Below are 26,077 nucleotides of genomic sequence, written 5' to 3'. Positions count from 1 at the left end.
GGTTGTTTTACAAAAAGCATTCAGCTATTAATTTGTGGTTGGAAATACAGCAGTATTAAGAAAACTGACATGCTACTTCAATATTAAAATGTTAATATTTAAGTAATTTAAAAAATTCTACATGAGCCAATGTTTTAAAGGGAAAATTAAACTATAACTATATAGTCAACCTAAAAAAATGTATAGTTGTACTGTGTTCTAAGTCCAAAGGTTCCCACTCCAGTGAGCTAGGATTACTGAATCTGGACAAGAGTTACAAAGCAGTGCAAATGAAAGATTATGTTCTAGAATACAACGTATCTCCAACTCATTGGATGTAATGAAATTAATAGATATACTTCATCTCACCCCTCAGAAATCTGAATAGACATCAGAAATAAGACTTTATACACACAAAACATATAAACATCTCTAATATCTAAGTAACTATTAAATTTAAACCAAGAGCATGCTGATCCAGAATGTTTCCCCGTAGGTCAGGGGAAGTCCCCCAGCCAGAGAACCAACCAGTCCTCCACAAGAAGGCAGTCTTCAGCTTCCGATTTAATCTGTCCTCCCAGCAGATCTGCTCTATCTCAAAGACCCTTTAGGCAAGGCTTTCCCATCATTCTTTGACAAGCTGACTTGGAAACCACTTAAAAGACATGACTCTTAAAACACTAACCCCACCACTCACTTTCAATTTTTACTTTTGGTCACAAGACTGAGAGACTGGGGGGGGGGGGGGGGGGGGGGGGAGTGGGGCAGAAGAGAAGGAGAAAGGGAAGAAAAACTGATTCATTTAAGAATTTAAATTATTTAATCTCTTTTATTATTTGACCTACCGTTAGGACAATCTATAACAAAAAGAATAGAGTTTATTAGCACACACAGTATAATCAGACTAGTAACCAGAAAACAATACAAAATGATCCTTTGGCCATCTATACTTCTAGAGCAACAGATCTGAGAAATTCACTTACCAGGCCCCGAAATGACAATTTCTAACATCCTCATTATTAACTAAGACATAGTATGCCAATCGTGATATCTCACATATACTCAGATTGCACAAAGATAAAGCTTTAAATGTGATAGTTTTTAAATTTAGACTTAAAATTTCTTAGATTAAAAACTACAAAAGGGAGTAAACAGCAAGCCAAATGATTTAAGAGCAAAACTCATTTAGGAAGCATAATCTGTATCTAAATATACATGAACATGATTATATACATACATGAAACTGCAATTTATGGCATTCTAAACAATTTACTTAAGTACAGTTTTGGCAAACAAAGATCAAATCAAACTTTACACTAATAACAATTTTTATTTTTAATATTTTAAATATAAAAAGGTAACTAAACACAAAGTATAGATCAGAAAACCGTCATTTAAGATAATTTTAAAACATAAAAAATTTGTAACAAGGTGGTTTTCTATTCCACACTAAAATGTAAATAAAACTTCTTTCCCAGATTTATACTTCAAACTTAGTAACAACCTAAAAACTGTTCAAATCTATGAAAAAGTCCCCCACGACCAATTTAAATGCCCTGGGAAAGGGCAGGAGAAGGGATCAGTAATCAAAGCCAGGTGCATACAAATGGAAAAACGCTTGCAGTCACTCCCAAATATAACCCTACATTACGTATAAGTCACAATGAAAATAAAAGTGCCTACATTACGGAACTGTGAGGTTTTGTTTAAAAAAATAACATAAAAATAAATTGTTGGGTATCATTGGTGCACATGGAATAATGTAACACATAAGGCTGATAAGGCTGGAAAATACTGAAATACATACAGTTAAGACTCAAAATATAAGCTTACTTTAAAAAAACAAAAACATTTGCCAGAGAAGTAAACGCTGGACAGGAAAGCAGAACTGTTCGGCAGGATGGCCTTTTAGACCAAGTTGAAACAACACAGACATGTCCTACCCCACCCCCACCCTACCATAAATTCTAGTTAATGTAAAAAGGAGGGGAAAAGGTCAAACCAAAGTAAAAAACTCCTTCCCAAAACCTCTTGCCCCAATGAATTCCAAGTTCCCAACAATCAATGCCCGTCTGGCATTTCTACCTTTACCAACATCACCTCCATTTTTGTTGACATTTGTTCCATATAATTTATCTATTCCCAGCAAATCCGTTCTCCTGGAATCAGTGTTTAATGAGCACAGGAGATTATCCTGGAGCCAACTGAAAGATGAATACTAACCAAAAGCTATAAGGTAACAATCAAGAGTGTAGACCTCAAATTCTTATACTCAATTCAGCATCTGATGATCAAATTTTGGCACTGGCTGGATAAATCAAGGTCTAATTAGAATTTGTGAGCTGAGGCAGATATAGTGAAATCATAATCAGTACTTGCAGCTTGTGATTTAGTTTCAAACTCAAAAGGCAGGTATACCTAGCCACACCTAAATGTATTTCAGAACTGGAAACAGTAACAAGATATAACCAATACCAGGCAAATTAGTTTGACAAACAAAACTTCTGGTTAAAAAGAAATAAGAAACCACTAAAAGATCATCTCCATCTGATAATTAGCAAAAATGGGCATTTCCCCACCTTAATCTAGTTTAAATACAGGCAGACCATCTTTCTAAGATTTCTCTATATCCGTTTTTCCTAATCCTTAGATCTTAGTTGAAATCATTTATTCTATAAAGTAATATAGCATATATGGCCACAATCTAAAATATGCTTAATGATAACTGGAAAATTATGTCACTTACAAAACACTCTTGCTCTGTCACATCATTACTGCATGGTAATTCATTTGGTGCAGGGATCGGCCCTCACCCGAGAGAGTGGCATGTCCTGCCCAGGTTGATCACTAACACTGCACACAGAGAAGCAGTAACAGCAGTCTCCGCGGAACTCTCCATTTATTTACCTGTGTCTGAGCATTCAGTTAATGCTCCAAATTAAAAACGGTGCAATGAAAGCAACTTTTAATATAAACAGACAAGAAGCTGCGATGCCAGTGGCCACGAGGCGCTGCAAGTAGGGAAAGAAAGCGGTCTGCAGGAGTGAAGCACGGATGGGGGAAGAGAAGGGAGGCACAGGAGGCGGCTTCAGACAGACAAGGACACGAAACTGTTGTACTGCTGGATGTTTCGTTTGAGGATATCTGAGCACGGGCCAAGAACACGTTCAAATCTAGGTCGGTCCAGCTTAACGCACTTCAAAGGGCCCCGAGCCACCACTGTGGCTGCACGGGGACGATTCATCAGCAGTGCTATTTCGCCTGGGGAAGAGAACGAGAAGTAAGAGGAGGCCGAATTCTGTGGGAAACGCTTTCTTAGAGGTGCACTTCCGAGAAAGAAAAACAAGTATGTGTACCTCGTAATAACTCAGTTCAGGCCTCATCATACCTGCACTTAAAAAAAACCCAACTGATGGATGAGACAGTCAATAACTTAATTATTAACCAAGTGAAGGTCAAAATCTCACACTAGTTCTCTAAAAGAAAAAGGTTGCAATTAAAAAATAAAATTCTGGGCCCTGGCCAGCTGGCTCAGCAGTAGAGCATCAGCCTGGCGTGTGGAAGTCCCGGGTTCAATTCCCAGTCAGGGCACACAGGAGAGGCGCCCATCTGCTTCTACACCCTTCCCCCTCTCCTTCCTCTCTCTTCCCCTCCCGCAGCCAAGGCTCCATTGGAGCAAAGCTGGCCTGGGTGCTGAGGACGGCTCCATGGCCTCTGCCTCAGGAGCTAGAATGGCTCCGGCTGCAGCAGAGCATCGCCCCCTGGTGGGCATGCCGGGTGGATCATAGACAGGGCGCATGCGGGAGTCTGTCTGACTGCATCACCACTTCTAACTTCAGAACAATACAAAACAATAAAATAAAATTCTGGAGAAGACAAGACAATTTATAAGACTACAATGTCCCTATCTGAAAGGTGACTTAAAGAAACTATGAATGTATTGTGAGGAAATATACGTACCAAAGTAATCCGAAGGCCCCAATCTTCCCACTTCAACAAACTCTTCATTTTCTGACCTACGCTGTAGCACAGCAGCTGACCCCTACAATAAAATCACCAAAAAACAAGACAAATTCTTTCAAATCCAGGGTGGCATTTCAATATACAATGCAATTTTAGCTACTCTGGGGGAAAATAAAAAAGGATTCCACAGTTATTTCAAATCCTGTGTTCATATGATAGAAGCTGAACAGAGTAACTCCTGTCTACCCGACAGCCCCTCCTGGGGGCCCTTCTCATCAAGCTAAGGACTTGGTACTTGGGTTCATACAGGTTAGCAAATTAGGGAAGGAGGAAGGGGGCTGACTCAAGCTTGCTACCTGTTTTTATTGGTAAATTTCACAGGAACAATACATCAAATCATTGATATAGTACCTACGGCTGCTTCTGTACTATGACGAGAGTCTTCACAACACAAACTCTAGGACTCACAAAGCTAAACTATTACTATCTGGCCCTTTACAGAAAGAGTCTCTTGATCCCACCACCTCACCCCCAGATTAAATAAAACTAATTAATTAGCATCTACTGAGCTACATTCAAAGAAAATCTGGTTTTTGAATCTCTTCTCAGTCAAGAGTATCCGCTATACAATTCCATGGATTTTGAAGATATATAACATAGTAACTTTTAGAATCTAAATCTTTTGATGCTTGGTTGCCAATAGCCCAAACACATGACTTGAACAAAGATGGCGCAGAATCATTCCAATCTGCTAAACCAAATAATGTAGTATGTTTGGATTGCTCAAGGAGGATTAATTTTAGTAGGTCAGAATCTGGCTATTCATCAACAGCCTTTTCAGAATCTGACTCAAACTCATTTCAAATGTGGTGGTCTAACATAAAATAAACAGCATTTCACAGTGAAAGGTAATCTTTAAATAAAACTGTCAGGCATTTTTTTAAATCTAAGAGTTTAAATCACAATTAACCTCTTTTCCCTTCCTTGGTGTACAACTTGTTGAAGCATCAAATGCAGAGCTCTTTACCTCTAAAATAATGAAAAACTCATCTCCCGGTTCCCCCTGCACCACAATCTTCTGCCCATCTTCAAACTGGACTGGTTCCAATGCATCAGCCACTGTGAGACGTTCCCACTTGTCCAGAGATTCTAAAAAGCAACAATCAAAACAATTTCTCCACATTATGTGGTAGTGCTAAAAATTTCAAAACATATTGTTCAGAAGTGCAGAGGTTGCTGGTTCAATCCCTAGTCAGAGCATGTAGAAGAACAAATTGATGTTCCTGTCTCTCTCCCTTCATCTCTCTCTAAAATCAGTAAAATAAACACTTTAGGAAAATGTAATCATTAAGCATCTCTACACGCTGCCATCAATGCAAATCAAACCTGCAATTACAGAACTCCAAAGTAATAGTGTCAGCTTCCATATTATCCCAGAGGTTCACAGAAATAATTTATTTAAATCATCAGTTAATTTACCAAACCAAGAACTAGAAAAAAATATTTTTATTTATTAATTTTAGAGAGAGAAAGAGAACAGGAAAAAGACAGGAACATCAATCTGTTCCTGTACGTGCCCTGACCAAGGATCGAACCTGCAACCTCTGCACTTTGGGGCGATGCTCTAACCCAGTGGTCCCCAACCTTTTTTGGGCCACAGACCAGTTTAATGTCAGAAAATATTTTCACAGACCGACCTTTAGCATGGGATGCATAAATGTATCACGTGACCGAGACAAGCGTCAAGAGTGAGTCTTAGACGGATGTAACAGAGGGAATCGGGTCATTTTTTAAAAATAAAACATCGTTCAGACTTAAATATAAATAAAACGGAAAAAATAATGTAACTTATTTATTCTTTTTCTGCGGACCGGTACCGAGTGGCCCACAGACCAGTACCGGTCCGTGGCCCCAGGGGTTGGGGACCACTGTTCTAACCAACTGAGCTATCAGGCCAGGGAGAAAACAGTTTGCCCTTTGGGAATAAAAGTTAACACCCAAGACACTAAGCAAATGCAATCATTTCAAAGACAAGACAAATGGGGGGGGGGGGGGGTGTCAATGCTTGTAACAAAACAATGGCAGAAGACATTTTACCTTATAAAAATTGCCGTTTCCGCCTGACCAGGCGGTGCCGCAGTGGATAGAGCGTCAGACTGGGACGTGGAGGACCCAGGTTCGAAACCCTAAGGTCACCAGTTTGAGCGTAGGCTCACCAGCTTGAGTGACTGATCGCTGGCTTGAGCATGGGATCATAGACATTATCATGATCCCATGGTCGCTGGCTTGAGCAAGGGGTCACTCACTTGGCTGTAGCCCCCCCAGTCAAGGTACATATGAGAAAGCAATCAACGAACAACTAAGGAGCTGCAACAAAGAATTGACGCTTCTCATCTCTCTCCCTTCCTGTCTGTCCCTGTCTGTCCCTCTCTGTCACCAAAAAGAAAAAAAATTGCCATTGCCCCTTTCAATTAAAAAGAGGTTCAAAGAACACACAGAGGCCTGACCTGTGGTGGCACAGTGGATAAAGCGTCGACCTGGAAATGCTGAGGTCGCCGGTTCGAAACCCTGGGCTTGCCTGGTCAAGGCACATATGGGAGTTGATGCTTCCAGCTCCTCCCCCCTTCTCTCTCTCTGTCTCTCCTCTCTCTCCTTCTCTGTCTCTCTCTCTACCTCTCTTTCTCCTCTCTAGAAATGAATTAAAAAAGAAAATTTAAAAAAAAAAGAACACACAGACATTATCTACAAGAGTTCAACAAAACTTGTAGCATTGCCTGACCAGGCAGTGGCACAATGGATAGAGTATCAAACTGGGATGCAGAGGACCCAGGTTCGAAACCCCGAGGTCACCCCGGCTTGAGCCCAAGGTCACTGGCTTGAGCAAGGGGGTCACTCGGTCTGCCATAGCCCCTTCCTCAAGGCACATATGAGAAAACAATCAATGAACAACTAAAGCGCAGTAACGAAGTATTGATGCTTCTCATCTCCCTTCCTGTCTGTCTGTCCCTACCTGTTCCTGTCTCTGTCACACAAAAATAAAACTTTTTGCATTAAAAAAAAATTTTTTAACTTGATTTTTTAGAGAAAGAGGATGAAAGCTAGAGAAGAAAACATCAATTTGTTGTTCCAACCATTTCTGCATTCACTGGCTGACTCCTGTATATGCCCTGATGGGGAGCTGAACCCGCCGCAATCCTGGCACATCAGGACGACACTCCGACCAATTGAGCCACCCGGGCTCAGCATCTTGTGTTTTTCAGAGAAAGTGGATAAATGCTAACTAATCTTTCCACAGAGAAAAAGCATTCTTGAAAATCCTTTCCTTAACCAATAAACTCACTGATGGAACAGAGAAAGAAGTCACAGGAGGAGTAAATGTAAATGTGAAGACATGTTCACCCAGTCTGTCCAGGAGAAATAAATAGCATGTAACAGCAGAGAGCTTTTCCCAGGTCCAATCATTTACAATGGAGAGGTATGTCACATGCTAGCAAATTAAACACACTTTCAAATTACTTCTAGTTACACTTTAACTCTGTATCCCACATGTTTTACACTGCTATTAGGAAAAACAGAATTGATAACTATTTTTTATGAAATACAATAGATTCCGCTTAAGTACTGCTCACATTTAAACTTAATAATTCTCCATACAATCTTCCAAAACTCACCTAAAATAGACACTTTACTAAGAAACTCCTCATACATCTTCCGCTTTCTCAGAGTGCTTCCCTATTAAAAAAATAAAATCATATGTCAAAAAATGTGAGATTATCCAATAATACTATAGAATAATAAGTTCCAAGTAAATTTAAAGAGAAATCACAGCTTGTTGCTGCTTCCTGAGACATGATTATTCTTCACATAAAACATGACAAGCCCTCCTGTTTAGTTCTATGAAAAGATCTTAGCAACTTGCTCTCAGTTTCTCATACCACCAATTAGTAAAATGCAAAAAAGCAAATGATCAGCTGATTATAGCTGAATATATTTCCAGCTCTGGGTCCTACCCCTGAATCCCTAACCTCCACAGAAGAAAACTACCACTTACAACCCATCTACCCCCAAAAAAGTGCCAGAGCCCCAAACTTAACCAAGCTGTCTTACCTGCAATGTTTGTTAAATATATTGGGGGGAGGGAGGGGACACACAATCCCCTATAATAATCATTCTTACATATTAAATTACCTTGGCAGTTTATATTACAAATGTTGATACATACATGCACACATCCATCCCCCAAATACAGAAAATTTCCAAAGTAACTTCTAACTGCATATTTCAAACAGCCAGACAGGCATCACACTAATTTAGAAAACCATTCAAGATGACTAATGCTGTCAGCTGGGACTTAAACATCCAAAGCTACTCTATAAATTTGTCACAAAGCTCTCAAAACGTCTGACTACATCAGCAGAATGTTCCAATGTTTTTATTATTTTGTTTTTACCTTTAGTGAAAGGGAACATGACATCTCCATTACTAATAAACCCAGTTTCAGTTCAGGGGAGCTGATTACTTCTGAACAACCTTAAATAACTTTACGCATTTAGAAGCAGAACCAATCGGACTATCTTGTGATGTGTGAAGATTAGGTAAGAGAAGATGTGCCTATCAGCAAATGGAGAGAATTCCAAACCTGAGCTGACCATTATATACACACCACATTTGTTTCCCATTCTATTCCTGGCCAAACTTTTGTTCTAAAAGATTACCATCTCAAATGGTACAATGAATAAAGCTAAACTGGACTTAGTGCAAAGCATTCAAATCATTAAAAGTAATATTCTCATTTTAATTTAGTGACATTTCTCAATTTAAACATTAGTTCATAGACAGGTAGTTTAAATCACACTCCAAAAACCATGTTCTTACCATAAGGATTCTTCTGTAGCTGTCTCGGTCAATGCCCCACAATTTCACATTTGTCTTAGCTTTGACAGTGGCTGCTCTAGGTGTTCCATAAATCAAAGCAAGTTCTCCAAAGCTCCCTCCTTCCCCAACACTGGTTGCCCATTCATTGTTGACATAGACCTAAAATGCAAATGACAAAAGAACTGCTTTTCTACCTATGTAAACACCTAAGTATTAAAAACCCACTAACCTTTTTCAGGGGTCAGAATTCTGAACTTTGTTTTAAAATAGAATACACTATGTTTTCAATATACAACAAAGCAAAATACTTGACTTCTGACAATGAGTTAAATAGGTCCAGTGTCTGTGATTTACCTGGTTTAATCATCGGACAAGATAAACTGATGATCAGGGCAAAAAGGTAAACTTAGCATTAATAAAACCATATACATTTACAGATGCTGTGCTGAGCACTATGCTAATAAACATTTTATTTGCATAAGGTACTGAATTTCCTAATAATCCTATAAGAATATGCCACTAGTATCCCCACTTCATTTGTAAACAAAACTTAACAGAGTCAAGAAAGCTGTACCAAGTCTTATCACTAATGACTAGGACTAGAGTCTCTCTTACTCTCGTTTTACCCCACAGCACGCATGCACACATTAACAAGTCTAGCAAAAGTTTTGAACTGCATGTCTACTTAAAGGAAGTAACTTTAAAAAGTTTCTGTAATTAAAATATATGGCAAAAGGTATTGATGGAATTTGACATAGAAGGGCTGAAATAGCTCTTCAGAAACTTAGAAGCAATAAATATCAATACATTAACTTTTAAGATTATCAACATATTTTTGCTTTTACTAAATCTTACATCCATCTCTCCTTGATCAATCACATAGAAGTTATCCCCTTCATCACCTAAAGGAGAGGAAACAAGTTAGAAGCATTTTACAAATTAAGGAAACACAAAAGTATCAAATTAATGCAAAATAACAAACTTATTTAATAGTAGCACTATGAGAGAAAACAGTGTATTACAAATGAACACAATCTTTTGGAGAAAAAAAGTCCAGCAATGTATTTTAAAAATAAAATTGATCAAATTTTCAGTCATTTCATTATAAAAAATACCTTAAAAATAGCCATTTTGGTGTACAAAAATATATTATCTATAACAAAAAACAAACAAAATAAACAAGAACCAACCAAATAATAAGTACCAAAATCTCAGACTGTGACAAATGAGACTATATATGGATTATAAAGACCCATCAAAATGTAAAGAAAAAAAGAGGGGAGCCAAAAGATTAGATCCATGTGAGCAAAAAGGTAACAATCACTAGAAGGCACAAAACCTCAGACATAGATGAGCTACATGATGAAGAAAAGTTTTGCTTATTTCTTACTTTATTTTATAAATGGTTAATAATAATATAAAGAATATATAAGATATATACACATATATAACTCTGAAATTCCACACAACATTCAAATTAAAGATGCAGGAATTTCCTTTAACAATGACTATAAATAAAATTGTATCAGATAGTAGAGAAATATTAGTTCCTTAGGAAATGTGTGCCTTTTAGCTCAGATGATTTTAATTTAAAAGAAAAAAGAAAGAAAAATTCAATAGTGTAACACAAGGAAAAGGCAGGCTGAAAAAAGGAAAACAAACTTCAATGTGAAAACACCCTCCCGTCTGGACTCCTCTCCCAGAATAACACCACACCCCCCCAGAGCAGAAGCCCTTACCTTGCTGAATAACAGTTTCTCCAGCAATAAAGGAAACCGGAAACATGGCATCAAAAATATCACTGCAAGGGACAAAGGCCTCGCATTACATTTCATGTGCCTCTTCTATGAATTTCAAACATTATTAACCTTAAAATTCCAGCTCCTAGATTTTCAGCTGGGATTGTCATCAGGTGAGTAATGAGCCTTAAAATGTGCAAAAATGAATGAGACTGGTTTGGGACCACAGCTGTACAAGAAAACAGCATAACAAAGAACCTGTACCTACCTTCTCTCATTATCATCAAGATGCGAAAAGAGCACATTCTTTTCAATGGCCTTGGCTAAAGCAGCCATTGTCTTATAATCTTTTGGTATAACCTAGAAAAGAACAGAAAGTCAAGTGCAACTGCATAAACCAAAAACATTTTATGCTTGGAACTTGCATGTCAATTAAATGACAAACTATATTATAGCATTTAAATAAGACTGCTTTTTGAGTTAAATACTTTCAACACAACACACAAGTACTACACCTTTGATCCACAAAGTATTCAACAAATATTGAGTAAATAATCCCCTTGCCTACAGCCAAATCTGTATTTATTTAAAGGCTGGTATTTGATTTCCAGTCAACAACTAAAGAAATAAACCAAAATCACCTGACCAAGGTGATTATTTAAGACAAATCTGAATATTTTATGATAGTCATTTTTTAAACTGTGACCATGTGCTGTTAGTTCCACAAGCCTCTTGCCAGGACAATCCTCTCCCTCCTTCAAGTTAATGGCATAACTCGAATGGCAGGGAGGTTCTAAGGAAGAACCAATTAGGATGAGGCTTATAGGACAAAGATTAAAAGCCACACAACATGAATTGTAAGATGTCAAAAAACTGACACCATGATTCAAGGAAAAAAGGAATACTGCCTTCTTTTACTGCAAAACATCAAGGAAAACTCCCAAAATGCAATGCTTTAGTGTGTTATAAGCATCCTTATTTTCTCTGATGGCATGTTAGCACAGAAATCTGTTCCCCAATACCCAAGAACTATGCAGGATGGAGTACAAGCGATCCTGTTTGTGTTTGACCATTAAAAACCGTGCGTGCGGTCATCAAAGGAAACTAGAGGACTACATGTGGTCCCGAAAACACCGTCCCAAAGGTTTAGACAACAAAACTACCTTCCGAACATATGATGCAGCATCTTCCTCCGTGTAGACTTCAGCGCTGATAGCCCCTCGTCGCCGCCGGCCTTTAACCACTGGATTGGGTGGAGGAGGGGAGATTTCATCCTCCCTCGAATCTCCACGAGTGCTTGCTTTCTGCAGATTCTGAATCTGTTTGGCCTCCTCCTGAAAAAATTTTGATAAAAATTTAGATTTATACAATGAGATCTTTCAGGATATAAAGTTGATCTTCTCATATTCCAATATATTGTAAGTCACTTCAAATCTCTTCCTCTATTACCAAAGTAAACGTGTCAAGGGGAAAGGCAAATTCCAAATGAAAAAGAAGAGTAGAAAATAAAATTCTGAAAGGACTGTTTCTCAGATCATAATAGATGCTATACTTATTAATGAACAAAAGCCACTAGTACAAGGACACATAACATGCAAGTAAAAAATAAGATGCTTATTATAATAATACATTGACAACAAGGATTATAATACATACAACAGTAATAAACTGCAAATCAAAATCCTAGAGAATTAGGTCTTTAGTATGCTATTGCAGATAGCATGAGATTCCTCCCCCCCCCCCCCCAAAAGACTGTACTTGGCCATAGCAAAGTGATCCAACAAGTCTAGATTACTTTATTCATTCAATAAGAATGCTCTAGATCTGCATGCCAAGTCTATGGTAGGCAAGGGAAATGTAAAAACCAACAGGGGAGGGTCCTGAGCCCATGGAATCCATATCTAGCTGGAATCTCAGAAAAAAATAATGAAATGACAGTAACCAAGAATTTAAATTAGATCAGATCTAACACTTCTCCCAGCAGAGCTACAAGCATTCTTTACTATTATCAGTTTTACACTTGAAATTAAATTTTAAAAAGTTTACCTGCTTTTAATAACTTCTTGTTAAACTAATTGCTATAAAAACTGAGATGAACTATTTAACATTGTTATTTATCAAATCTAGAGCCTTAAAAAGAAATTTCTCAGGTCTGAAGCAAAGTTTTATCATGCCTGATATGAAATAAGAATAAAAAAACAAGAATGTGCTCTACACTACTTTCTCATTTGACTCATTCTCCATTATTTTTCTAAACCATATTTCAAATTCAAAATGAACTTTTACAGATTTCAGAAAAATTTTTTGATAAAAATGCAGGAGATAACTACTTTTTTCTCTTGCATGGTACTCAGCCCTCCTTATGGCATCAAGACAAATAAAAAAACTACATATACTTAACAAAAAAAGTCCAGAACAATACCATCAAGGTACTGACAGTGTTCATTTCTATTAGCAGATTCATGCCTGATTTTTATTTTTTTTATTTTTAGAAGGACAGGGCTTGCTTTATTTATCTCCTTTTCTGGATATTTTACTGTTCCATTAAGAAAACACACAATAGGAAAAACACATAACAAAAATAGATTTAACATATTTGTATATTTAATTACAATTTCATTTACTTCCTGACCAAATAATCTAGCTATTTTACTTATGGAATTGCATGCATAAATTACTCATGGTATTATTATTTTTAGCAGTAAAATATTGGCAACAACCAAAATGGTCATTAATGAAACAATTTTAAATAAATTATAGTATATCTATGCAATGAAATACCACACAGGTGTTTGGAAAGAATAAGAAGCTCTTTTATATGTGAATTTGCCTGTAAACGCACACATGCCTATGGAGCAATGGCTGCATTTCAAGGAATATAACAGGTTTTTTTTATTGCTACATCTTTTTTACCTGCAGAATTTTGAACCACTTGAGAGTATGTTAACAATTTTTTTAAATGCATTTTTAGAAAACTCACTTCACTTTCCTTCTGGCAATTGTAATATCCAATAAGGTTTTTCATATTAACACAGAATTATAAACTCAAGTCTCCCCAGATTTAAAGTTTAAGAGTATAAATAAAAACAAAAATTGCACCCCCTTAATTTGTCATTAAAATTTTACAAACAGCAGCTCATTTAAAACTTTTATTTAACTGAATTTTTAAGATAATTTTGAAGTACTAAAAGCATTTCGATTTTACCAATGTTTCATGGATTCTCATCATTAACAGCAATCAGATATAACCTAATCTTGATGCAGAGCCATTATCAAGATTGATTTTTAATTATGTAGTAGTATGACACATTTTCATACCCTTGTTCTTGCTGTTGTCATTCCGTCTCTTCCCCCTTCACTTCTCTCATATTGTGACCCCCTCCAAAACCTTACCATACTACTTATTGGTTAATAACATTATGTTCTACTGTTTTATGTTCAGACTCTGTTGCAACCACTTAATGTTTTCACAATTATTTGTTCCCTCCCTGCCCTTACCAGTTCATTCTTCCCTGGTTCTTCCCTGTAGTAATGTCACCACCCCACTGCCTGGGGGCTTGACCTTATGGCTTGATTTGACTATGGCATATAAGTGGAACAAGCCATTTCCTATCTGATTGAATGGTTTGGCTCTGCCCCCCCTGAGCTTGTCAGCTTGTCCCCTCTCTGCCTTGAGAGCAGCATGCTCTAACAGTGGCTGTTCCTTCCACTCAGCCCCAGAATAAAACAACATGCAGAGTCAAGAAGACAGGAAGTGCAGAGTCCAGAAGAGCTGCATATAACTGAGAAATAAGGAAGGCCTTTGTAGTAAGCTACTGAAATTTGAGGGTTATATGCTACTGCAACAAAAACTATTACTTTGTTAACCATAGCCAAGTTACTTAATCACTCTTAGTTTCAGCTGACTTCCATAAAATGGTGATAATCACCTACCTCATATATTAGAAATGATGAGTATGCATGCATGTAAAGTGCTTCCTTTAGTACCTGACACACCGAAGACACTCAATGGTTGTAGCTATTAAAATTCCTCTAATCTATCAGACAGGCACGGTTCTAATCAATATATGCATAAAAGAGGACTCCGATTTCAGATGGCAGACAGTCCGAAATAAAACACAGGAGCTTTTGATGGGCCATCTGTGAGAGTTTTTAGTGCACTCAGCTCAGAATACCAGAAACATGACCCCTGGATAACACAGGGAGGAGGTGACAAGTGACTGTATTTTCAGACAATGTAAACCTAACAACTAAAGTATAGAACTGACCTGTTGAAAAATTGAAAATATAGTTACTTAAAAGTCCTGGCTAAAAAAGCATATGCAAGTGAATAAAGACCCTACTAGCATCAGGGGAAAAGTTTGTTAAGCTGTAACCTTTATTAAGAGGTAAAAAAGCAAACACACATTAAATCTAAAGATTCCATCTGCAAAGAAACTAATGATTTCTGCCCCCCCCCTCAGCCATGCTTAATCAGTGCTACGGTAAGTACAGGCTCTGAACTAGCACCACACATTCAACACTCCCTATAAGACACGTAATGTCTCACCAACTTTATCCTCTCATTTGATGGTTTCTATTGATGTCCAAAGAGAAGAGGGATCACCTTACAGTGACCCATTTCAGAACAAGATCTCCAGGAACACACTTTATCTCAAAACAAAAACGCCCATAGCAGCCTAGCTTTAAAGTATTTCACTATTTAGACATTGTTTTAAAAAGAGAAAACCAGATTTTCTACTATAATTCCAAGACAGCAAGGCTACATTCATAGGGACTGGTTGTCTGTTGTGTTATTTTTAATCACTCTAATCATGTACTAACACCAATTTTAACAGACAGCTTTTCAAGAAAACAGTAGAAAATGCCTAATCACTAGGCTACCCAAATATTTTTTAAATCTTAGTATAAACAGATTCTTTTACTAATAACTTACACTGATTAAGAAACTTTCCAAATTAATGTAATGCATTACAAATGTTTCCATTATATAATTAGATAATGATTTGCACATAGATAATAATTATGCATAACTTTAATATGCATAAGAAAACTGTGAATTTATCTCTGCAATTTACAGAAACAAATCAAACTATTCAAAACATTTAGCAATCCAGACTTTCTCATTCATCATTTCTTGAGAAAACTGATTAAAGCATTTTCTTTGATGCAAAATTACCATTTTGCATAGAAAAAGATACATATGTGTGTTTTTGTTACATTTACAAACACATAGTGAGGATGAAAAACAAAGACTAAAATCTGGTTTACCAGATTTATGCGGACACAAATCCTGATCAAAACTAGAAAGTACAATTTCGACAACCATCAATCTCGATCTCTGCTCTAGTCAATTCTTCTGAGATAAATTTTACAAAAAAAATACAGACTTCACCAATTCAGAAGTGACTATCAGTCACAAGCTAGACTCATATGTTTCATTACCTTGGTTTTATAAGGTGGGATAAGGCTTATTAAGTTTACTTGCTTTGCTGAGAAAAGAAAAACATTAACTGCTTTTAAGTACTATAGAATTCCTTATTCCATCCAACTGCTGTACTACTCTGATCAATTATATCTACTCAGTTGTTTTATTTAGCCAGTTTTATGTACTAATTAAAACCGTTACAAGTTTGGAAACCCTTTTTTTGCCAGGTAAACTCAGCATACAAATTTGTTTTCTGATAAGCCCTACAAACTGCAAAGTTAAAAATTACAAATGCCTTAACAGCATTTCTTTTTTGAAATTCTATTTTAAACTTATTCAGAATTCCTTTTCTTCTAAAAAAATACAAGTTAGCGTCATTCTACAGCATTACATTTAACAGGGTCAAGGTCACTCAACTCCCCACAATTATGTTTACCTTCTCCAACTTCTCAAAGTACTCCCTGAGGAATGCCATGGGTCTCTCCGGCCGGGCAGTGCACAGCTGCACAATGGAATCCTTGAGCAGGGCCTGGATGTTGTGCTTCTGCACGTAGAGTTCACATTCACGGAGGCTGCGCTCCTCCTCAGAGGCTGCAAAGCTGCCGGACGCCATGGTTCTCCTCTACAAGGAAAAAAAACACATATGCTTGTGCAAACTACTTACAAAGAGCAACTGCCAGTGGCCTTTGACTTAAATTCATTAGAACTGATTTCACAGGGGTTTTTTTTTCCTTCCTAAGTACATTTTTTTAAGGGAGATGAGAGCTAGGAAATAATAAGCTATGCAGAGAAAAGCATTCTTCCAAAGAAGTGTCTCATTCAGTTCTTGTTGCAGGATTTAGACTCTGCAGGCAGTAACTGTAAGAGGCAAAAACCTCAGTTCCTGAGAGGAACTAGGAGCTACTATCCCCTGCAGAGACCAGCTGCTGAGGAGTCAGGTTCTTAAGGGAATTTCATTCAGTTCTCCCCCCTGCAAACAAACAAACAAACAAAAACATGATGACATGGGAAGTGTGTAAATGGTGAACAGGACAGAGAATTACAAGGACACACAAGTAGGCTCTAAGTGAAATGAAAGCAAGTAAGTACAATGGAGAACATCTGACATTCCCTATATAAAACTCCTATCTCAAAGGACTGTCCTAATGGCACCCAACAAACCACTGGGTCAAAGGATCTATCAGCCACCTACTAGCGTAACTGAAAGATTTTAAGACAAAAGGAGCCCCAGATGAGTTTTAAATGTAACCTTTTATTCCACTCTTTTAGCAGATTCCAGCCCTAAATGATTACACACTACCAGGCATCTCCAAACTACGGCATGTGGCCCCCTGAGGCCATTTATCCGGCCCCCGCCGCACTTCCAGAAGCGGCACCTCTTTCATTGGTGGTCAGTGAGAGGAGCACTGTATGTGGCGGCCCTCCAACCGTCTGAGGGACAGTGAACTGGCCCCTTGTGTAAAAAGTTTGGGGACCCCTGCAACCCATTGGTAAGAAGGAAAATCCTTAATAGAAAAAAACCTTACCAACTAAACTATAAAAGATTTATATGAAAAATGCCAAAAAAATTTTATCAACTGGACAGGACAATATTAAAATACATTGTTTTAAATTTACATAAAGATTCAACAAATAAATTGCACTTAATGAATTTTTAAAGGATTCAAAAAAAACTACCTGGAAGTGAAGTAAAATAGAGATGATAATGGGCAGCTAATCTTACCTCTGGAGTTAAAAGCTTAATAATTTAACAACAGAGTCATAAACTCTTTTCCTTCTAACTCCTAATTACCAACCAATTAAAATTAGAAGATAAAAGCAAGTTCCACTCTGCAACTAAAATCAATCCTAATCAGACTTTTCCAAATATAATGCAAGCAAACCTACTGAAATACCCTCAGTACCCTTAAAGGGGAAAAGAATTATCACAGTTAAGAGCTAAAGTGCTACACTATTACTCATGTTGTTTTGGTAACTTTCATAAGGGTCAGTAAAGAGCAGATTAACTAATAGACCATGAAAAAGAACACAGCTCCCTGACAGCATGCATTAAAGGCCTCAGATAAAGAATCATGTTGCTACTTCAGAAATAAAGTTTAAAAAAATAAAAGATCATTTACTTGAAGACACTTTTCTCAGGTCAATCAGATGAACTGAGAATATCCTTGAGTTGAACTTCATGCATTTCTAATAATATTGAAAGCCACCAAGAACAATGATAAAAATCAGATATTTTATGCTTCAAAACATTCAGACATTTTTTCAGCAATATCAATGCATGTATTCAATTGATCAGAGAAATCATTCAAAAATTAATGAAATCTGGGTCTAAGGGACCAAACTGTTTTTTGTTTGGAACAAAGGGATGTATTAAGAAGACCAAATAGCAGACACTGCTAATAACGTAGCATATTAACAAAAATGCCCCCAAGATAATGTAGTCACCATGTGAACCCCTGAATATCCGAATTCCACGGCCTTAATATTTTCAATCACTTATACTTAGATTGCCTGTATTTGTACTTAGAAGAGCCCAACGATTTAGCTTCTACCTCCAAAAAATTATTTAATACTTTAAAATTTTCACTGCACTGTCTCTACCCACAAGGAAACGCTCAGATTCTTTTGTCTGGAAATTCAAATGTGATCAAATCCAGCTTCAAACGGACTGTATGCTAAGAAATATTTAAAACCCTTGGAGAAACTCTGGCCGATTCCTGGCTGCATCCCCTCGGAGTAGCCAGGAACACTCCCCTGGCGTCACTTGGAGGGAGTGTGAGCTTTCTATCTTCTGCTGAAAAAACCGAACCTTTGGGAACCTCTCAAGGAGTTATGCTATTTGGCATCACCGCTGCACCGAGCTGCAGGGGTTAATCAGCACCGCGTATTTTCGAGGAGGAGGACGGGAGAGTGCCCTTCACTACACGAAGGCCACAGTCATGGTCACAAAATGAAGGGAGGCAGACCCCTCATCCTACTCTAGTTGGAAGGCCACCATGGTGGCGGGGCCTCCGGAGAACGAAAAAAAAAAAAAATCGAGAAAGGGAGGGAAGGGAGGTGAAAGGGGACTAAAGGAATCTTAGGGGTGGGGGCTGGGAGGACAGGGAAAGGGGTTAGTCCCGGGAAGGAGGAAAAGCGATGGCTGGGGAAGACGAGGAAGAAGCAGGAAGGAAAAAGAAACAACCGCCAAGTCTCAAGATCGGCCAGAAACGAGGTGAGAAACCACGGCCGGTGCGGGTGGAGACCGAGCTCTCGTCCTCCAGGAACCGGGGGAAGACGGGCGAGGAGGCCACAGCGCGGGGGCGAGGCCGGCGGGGGCGCGGGGGCCGCGGAGGGCCGGTGAAGGCCGCGGAGGGCCGGGGGCCTGAGCCACGCGACCTCGGGGGAGCGAACAGCCGGGAAGCCCGGCACCGGAGCGGACGTGCTAGCAGCCGGAGGACCCCGGAGGTGCAGAATCGGGGTTGGCGGCGCCGCCCGGGGCGTGAGGCCTGCGCGGAGGCGCCCGCCAAGGCCGGGGAGGGGCAGGGGGTGCGGCCGTCCCCCTGCAGGTCGCTCCCCGTGACGCCATCTTGAATCGGTCCAGCGCCCCCAAACGGGTGGCGGGTCGGCGAAGCTCGCCGCACTAGGTCCCCTCGTCGACAGCACTTACCTGGGGACGGGAGGCGGCGACCGAGGGATTGCGAGGGCGAGTCTGCTGTTGGCCGAGCTCTACCAGCGATTCCCTCCCCACTCAGCGATAGCGGCTCCGCGGCGGCTCCACCGGAAACGACCCGGCCCCAGCCAATCACCGCTCGGCTGCTGACGTCAATGCGCCTCGCTCTGGCCAGAGCCGTCGCCTTGACAACCTTAAAGGCGCAGCGGCCCAGGTTTCTCTCCCGCCCCTTCTTGAAGGACCCCCACCACTCCCAACTCTCCTCACCCTCGAATCTTGAACCTCTGCTCTTCTTTCCATCTTAACTGTTTCCTTATGCGCAGCCCTTTCCTCACTCTCGCCTCGTCTCCTTTTCCCACTCTGTCTAGCCCGGAGCTTCACTCCTGTTCACCTGTCCCTCCTTACCTGGTCCTCTCTGGATGCCTCAGATCCCCTTTATTCTTCCTTCTGCGCCCCACCCCCTCTCCGCGCGGCTCTCGGGAGCTCCCTTCTCCTTTCCTCTTCTCCTCTCTCCTCCCCACTCACTCCTCCCTCGCCGCCTCTGCCTTTTCTCCTCTTCAACCCCGCCCCCCACTTCCCCAGCCCACGTGGGGCGGACGTCGGGGACGACAGGTGGGCCACTCCGCCCTGTAGCCCCTGGAGGGGGGCGGACGCTGGACTCGGGGAGGGGGCAGAGTCGTGCCGTTTCCAGGCCCGGAGGAGGCGGCGGCCCCCCTAGATCTGCCGCAGCTGCGCTGCGGGCCGGGCACGGGCGGATGCCGGGGATGCGCACGCCTGACCGCGCATCCTGTGCCCTGCCAGTGCCGCGCGGACCTCCGGGCTCGCCCGCCATCCGGCCCAGGAAACCTGAGCCCTGCCAAATGTCTGCTTGGCAGGTCGGGCCGCTCTCTCCTCCGGGGGTGTTGTCGTCAGTGAGGCCACACCGTCACCGTGGGCACACGACACTGGAAAGGATTTTGTCAGGGTCCAAGATTGGCCTGAGTCCTAGAACCAGAAGTACCCCTCATCATCACGCCCAGCCCCTAAGGTGAGAAGTACAAAGCGTGTAGATTGGCACAAACGCTCTGTGACCACACAAAAAAAACCGCTCAACTCCCCACAAAAACGCATTAATCGAGGATGATTGGGGGAAGGGGAGCAACTTGACTCCTTAAGCCTTTTTTTTTCCATCAGAGTATCTGCCCACGGAGGAAGAAAGGGGGAGCAGGAGAAAGTGGCTCAGTGAATACAGAAAGCCCTTGGAGTACACGTATCCTTGTGTCTCACTGGTACCTGTAGTACTCCCATGGTATATGGCTCAAGGACCGGATGTGTAAACACAATGGATTTAATACTTAATATATGTAAACTATCGCACTAATAATTTTTATGTTGATTCCAGGTTGAAATGGTAATATTTTGAATATATTAGGTTGTGTGATTTAAATTAATTGCTTTTTTTTTTTTTTTTTGCTTCTTGAATGTAGCTATTAGAAAAATTTTGATTTACATATATGGCTGGTGTTATATTTCTGTTGGACAGCACTGATCTAGGAGGCCAACTGCTCCCCTAAATCCACCAGGCTGTAATAAGTGTCCTGTTCATTAGAATATTTATTTAGTTATGGTTATCCTCTGCTTTCTGATAGAGGAAGCATAGGCAACATCAGAAAAAAAACTATTATGTCTGAGGTGTGGGGGAGCATGTAAGGGGGAGTTTGTCTTCCCACAACCCCTTACCCCCACATGTTGACCATTGGCCTTTTACCAGGGATGAGTGGAATGGAGGATTAAAGACAACCTCAGTCATATAGGATTTCACCCTTGTCAGTACAAAGAGGAGCTAATAAACTGAACCCTGAGCTGGCAAGCAGGAGAGGGAATTTGATAGCATTGAACAGGCCCCATCCTGTTCTAGGAAGAAAACAGTTCAGTCAGATAAATCTGAGTTTGGTTTCATGCTCTATCTCCGGCAATTGACTTAATCTCCATGAGCCTCAGTTTCCTCAATCATTAATGATAAGCAGGGCTGTGTTAATATTAACTAGTAAAGAAAATAATGGCAAACAAGTACATAGCACTACCATGTTTCCAGCACTGTTCTTAGTGCTCTATACATAATTAAATTCTCCTAATAACTTTGTGGCATAGAAATTATTGTTATTGTTACAGAAGGAAATGAGGCATAGAGGAGTTAAGTGACATGCCCAAGGCTGCACAGAAGGGATCTTAATCAATCTCCTTTGCTATATATATATATATATAAAGTGCACAGTGCAGAGTGGGGGACATAAATAAATGTTAGTCTAAAAAAATAAATAAATAAATGTTAGTCTGCTTCCCACATTTCCTCCTCCTTCCTAAAGAACTGCCCAAACTACAAGGTTAAGACACAGTTGTCTTAACCATCAGTGTTAACTTTCCTAAGATAGTTAAGACGTTTAGCATTAGAAACTGCACACTAGCGACACTGAACTGAGCGCTTTGAGTGACCGTTGCTTCCTTGCTAAGGTCCGGGTGTGTGTGTGTCCCCATTCAGTGGCATTCAGGCGCCACTCCAGCCACAGGCCATTTCCTGTGTGGGTCCTGCTCAACCTTGTTCTAGTTGCCAATCCTCCTATGCTGGGGTTTTAAAGGACAAGAAGGGAATTGGGCAGTCGACAGTTAAGCCTAGGGAAGAGTTCATTGAGACAGCTGTTCTGAAAAATCAAACAGCCTCAAGTTTCCAAATGTGAATGCTCCTTCAGTGCCACCTTGTCTTGTGAGAATAATAACTTGTAAATTACATTTCAGAAATGATCGTTGTTCCACTGTTTCTGCAGTTTCCCCTTCTCCAGAGGGCTTCGGCCTTTGATTCCAAGGTCTGTCTGTGACCTGTCCTTTGGCCTGTATCCTGAGACAGGTCAACAAAGTAAGTTTCTAGGGTAGCAGGGATGTAAGTAAAAATTTTTTAAAACAAAATTCTTTAATTGCTGTTACAATGTTTGTGAAACAAGAACAAACCATATGAAAAACAAACATCAACAGAGCATTTAGTAAGCTGAAGTAGAACTAAAAACCAGAACGTTTAAGGAGGGAATACTTTGGTGGCCTGTTTCTTAGTAGTTCTTATGGTTAAAGTTTCCATTGGCTAAGGACAAGTCCACATATTTGAGATTTCCAAGGGGAACTTTTCCAACCATCAACACCTATTTGTGGTGTACAGTGGAGATGAGGATTTATGCTTCCTGTGGAACTCAAGTTTGTGGTTTCAAACCTAACTCCATCCCAGCAAGCAAAAAGGCCAAAAGTCTCCCTGCTTTTCTCACTGGCAAGTGTTTATCTAAACAGAGAATGGTGTTTCTCTTGAGCTTAATTGAAAATATGAACCACAAAACCAGAAGAGTAGCAGTCTTGGGTCTAATAGTAAAGAGATTTCCAAGTAAAAATATCTTCATCCAAAACAGCATATGTAAATCCAGTGTTCAACAAGAGAAACAGAGAGTACTCTTAGGTTCTCTAGAGAAACATAATAAATAAATACACACACACACACACAGAAAGAGAGTGATTTTAAGTAATTGGCTCGTGGGATTGGGGATACTGGCAACACTGAAATCCATAGGGTATGCCACTAGGCTAGAAACCTAGGGAATAGTTGGTTTTGCTGCCTGAGTCTGAATGAAGTCTGGAGGCAGAACTCCCTCAATCATTTTTCTTAAGGCCTTCAACTGATTGGATGAGGCCCACCCACATAATAGAGAATAATCTGCTTTACTCAAGTCTACTGATTAAAGGTTAATCACATCTAAAAATTACCTTCTTAACATCTAGACTACTATCTGACCAAAGACTGAAGACCATGGCCTAGCCAAGTTGACACATAAAATTACTCATCACAAGCACGAATCAAGTCAAGCCCAGATGTTTGTATGAATCTCTTCTAAATAAATGTTCTTACTCTGAATATCAATTTTCTATGACTATGTCTAACTAATGCTAAGGCTTTAAAAAAAAATAATGATTGGTCTGTCACCTGTATAGACCTTTTGAGTGTGTTGACTAGGATCAGGAACTTTCTATTCTGTCAAATTGGCCAAGTCAACAAATTTTATTAATGTATCACTGTTAGCATGTAACTGACTATGTAATTATACTTATTCCAGAAAATCATATATATAATACATATATATAAATAAAAATGTAAATGTCCATTTGTTCAAAATCTTAAATCTCCAAAAGTTCTTCACCGATTGCTTTGAAATTTTGACACAATGTTGCATTCAAATATGCACATTTTTATGTTTTTATATACCTACTATTATATAGATGTCACACCTGTGACAGGTAAAAACATGCGTTTTTTTAAAAACAGCACCATCTGTTGGACATAAAAGCAACACACGCTATACTAAATATTTTACAATTCCATTTCAATGTTATGGGGGAAATATAAATCACACATGGCTGAAGATATTTTCCTTCGAATATGCAAGGAAAATTCAAATATGAACATGGATTTCACAGCAGAAATCTACAATGAAGTGTTGATAATGATTGAAGATTTGTGCTTAGAAATCACGAACAAAGTTCTCAATCAATTGGGAATGCCATCACTGAATCGATCTGCTGCTTCGTTCTATGTAGAATTGCATTGTGAACAAAATTACAGCATGGGTAATCTTTTGTCGTATGTGCAATCAAATATTCCTAAGCTAACGCTTGAGCAAAAAGGCATTTACAATCAAATAATGCAAACTGTCAATAACGGGGTTGGAGAAATATTCTTTTTAGATGCGCCAGGAGGAACTGGTAAAACGTTCCTAATTAGATTGATTCTGGCAGCAATTCGATCCCAAAATGACATAGCCTTAGCTCTTGCGTCATCCGGAATAGCTGCGACATTGCTACCAGGTGGAAGAACTGCTCATTCCGCTTTGAAATTTCCATTGAACATGCAATTCATTGAAACTCCCACGTGCAACATTTCCAGAGCATCCAGCTTGGGAAAAGTATTGCAGAAATGCAAACTAATTGTTTAGGATGAATGTACAATGGTGCCCAAAAAATCACTTGAGGCTCTTGATCGATCATTGCAAGATTTGCATGGAAACATCAGACAATTTGGGAACACATTAATATTGCTTGCAGGAGATTTCAGGCAAACATTACCTATAATTCCTCAATTGACACCAGCGGATGAAATAAATACTTACCTGAAATACTCTACTTTGTGGCGACATGTAAAGACGTTAAAATTAACTACAGATATGCATGTACAGCTGCAAAACAATCAATCATCTGAGATACTCTCACATCAATTGCTGGAAATTGGGAATGGAAAGGTGGTGGTTGATCTGACCTCAGGACGAATTTCATTGCCTCATAACTTCTGCAATTTAGTGACGTCAAAAGAAGAATTATTTGAAAAAGTATTTCCCAATATTCAAACCAATTATAAGAATCGCGATTGGCTGAATGAACAAGCTATTCTTGCAGCCAAGAACAAAGACATCTACGAACTTAACAATATTACTCAGTCTAACATTCAGAGTGAGGCAGTCATATACAAGTTCATCAACACTGTTGTGGAAGCAGATGAAGTGGTTAATTATCCAACAGAATTTTTGAATTCACTTGATCTGCCAGGGATGCCACCGCATGTACTGCAATTGAAAATTGGCGTGCCAATTTTCATGTTGCGAAATATCAACCAGCCAAAGTTTTGCAACAGCACGCGGCTTGCAGTAAAAAAATTAATGAGCAACATCATAGAAGCAACAATCTTGACAAGACCTTTCAAAGGTGAAGATGTCCTCATTCCTCACATTTCTATGATTCCAACGGATATGCCATTTCAATTTAAGAGACTGCAGTTCCCAATTCAATTGGCATTTGCAATCACCATCAACAAAGCTCAGGGCCAGTCTTTAGAATTGTGTGGTTTAGATCTAGACACGGATTGCTTCTCACATGGACAATTAATATGTTGCATGTTCTAGAGTCAGCAAACCAAACAATCTCTATATCTGCACAGACAATGGAACAACAAAAAATATTGTATACCCACAAGCATTGTGAAATTAAACATATTAGAAATGTGTGCTTTCTCTTTTCTTTTCCATTTAACCAGACTGAGGACTGAGCCACGGCAACACTGGCCGGGTACAGCTAATACACACACACACACACACACACAGAGTTATGGTCCCCTTTGAGAAGCTCATGAAAACAATGGCTTTCTCCCCCAAAAGGATGTATAAACAGACATACATGACATTTGTCATCCCATTTCAGGGAACTCACAGGTCCTAAAAGCCCATCCACGCATAGACACCAGATTCAGAACCTTTAAAAATGTTTCCTGAACCTCTGCACAGGCACTAGGTGTCAGGGATACAGAGATGAAAAGCTCACAGTCCCAGGGGACCAGCAAGAACATGGTGCTTTTCATTGAAAAAAAGGCCAAAGTATGGGTGGGGG

General features: G+C 39.6%; 3 protein-coding genes across 14 annotated transcripts in view; 2 read left to right on the top strand and 1 right to left on the bottom strand.

The window, feature by feature from the left end:
* The window catches only part of FAM20A (FAM20A golgi associated secretory pathway pseudokinase), a 47,178-nt gene extending 39,869 nt beyond the window's left edge, over positions 1-7,309 (top strand). The window contains exon 12 of the transcript XR_010751681.1: positions 7,025-7,309. The gene's annotated coding sequence lies outside the window, so the exon portion shown is untranslated. The remainder of the gene's footprint in view (positions 1-7,024) is intronic.
* PRKAR1A (protein kinase cAMP-dependent type I regulatory subunit alpha) lies at positions 789-20,175 on the bottom strand. Of its 4 annotated transcripts, none has more exons than XM_066386712.1 (11): positions 20,042-20,175; positions 16,421-16,606; positions 11,720-11,890; positions 10,825-10,916; positions 10,557-10,618; positions 9,673-9,719; positions 8,818-8,976; positions 7,614-7,674; positions 4,970-5,091; positions 3,940-4,021; positions 789-3,240 (listed from the first exon to the last, which is right to left on the bottom strand). In XM_066386712.1, the coding sequence occupies exons 2-11, from the start codon at positions 16,595-16,597 to the stop codon at positions 3,068-3,070; spliced, it is 1,146 nt and encodes a 381-aa protein (XP_066242809.1). In that variant the 5' UTR covers positions 16,598-16,606; positions 20,042-20,175; the 3' UTR covers positions 789-3,067. The 4 variants fall into 4 exon arrangements, with proteins under 4 accessions (XP_066242809.1, XP_066242808.1, XP_066242811.1 ...); XM_066386711.1 differs by lacking the exon at positions 20,042-20,175 and adding an exon at positions 19,634-19,782; XM_066386714.1 differs by lacking the exon at positions 20,042-20,175 and adding an exon at positions 19,363-19,490.
* Positions 18,195-25,728, top strand: LOC136406687 (ATP-dependent DNA helicase pif1-like). Of its 9 annotated transcripts, none has more exons than XM_066386720.1 (5): positions 19,753-19,850; positions 20,512-20,663; positions 20,810-20,904; positions 22,438-22,526; positions 23,318-25,728. In XM_066386720.1, exon 5 carries the CDS (start codon positions 24,649-24,651, stop codon positions 25,594-25,596), a length of 948 nt encoding a protein of 315 aa, XP_066242817.1. In that variant the 5' UTR covers positions 19,753-19,850; positions 20,512-20,663; positions 20,810-20,904; positions 22,438-22,526; positions 23,318-24,648; the 3' UTR covers positions 25,597-25,728. The 9 variants fall into 9 exon arrangements, with proteins under 9 accessions (XP_066242815.1, XP_066242817.1, XP_066242814.1 ...); XM_066386717.1 differs by having other exon boundaries at positions 20,810-20,924; XM_066386722.1 differs by having other exon boundaries at positions 20,810-20,948; positions 24,122-25,728.
* Positions 25,729-26,077: the final 349 nt, after the last annotated feature.

This window comes from Saccopteryx leptura, chromosome 5 (assembly GCF_036850995.1).
Source record: "Saccopteryx leptura isolate mSacLep1 chromosome 5, mSacLep1_pri_phased_curated, whole genome shotgun sequence".
Lineage (NCBI taxonomy): Eukaryota > Metazoa > Chordata > Mammalia > Chiroptera > Emballonuridae > Saccopteryx > Saccopteryx leptura.
The sequence above is the reverse complement of the archived record's forward strand: the minus strand, read 5'-3'. Positions and strand labels throughout refer to the sequence as shown.

Coding starts and splice junctions, on each gene's coding strand:
- LOC136406687 (XM_066386718.1), top strand. CDS start 24,649: ATGGTGCCCAAAAAATCACTTGAGGCTCTTGATCGATCATTGCAAGAT.
- PRKAR1A (XM_066386712.1), bottom strand. CDS start 16,597: ATGGCGTCCGGCAGCTTTGCAGCCTCTGAGGAGGAGCGCAGCCTCCGT. Junction 8,977..9,672: donor TTGATCAAGGAGAGATGGAT/GTAAGATTTAGT, acceptor TTTGCATTTTAG/GTCTATGTCAACAATGAATG. Junction 3,241..3,939: donor GGGGCCTTCGGATTACTTTG/GTACGTATATTT, acceptor TCTCTTCCCCAG/GCGAAATAGCACTGCTGATG.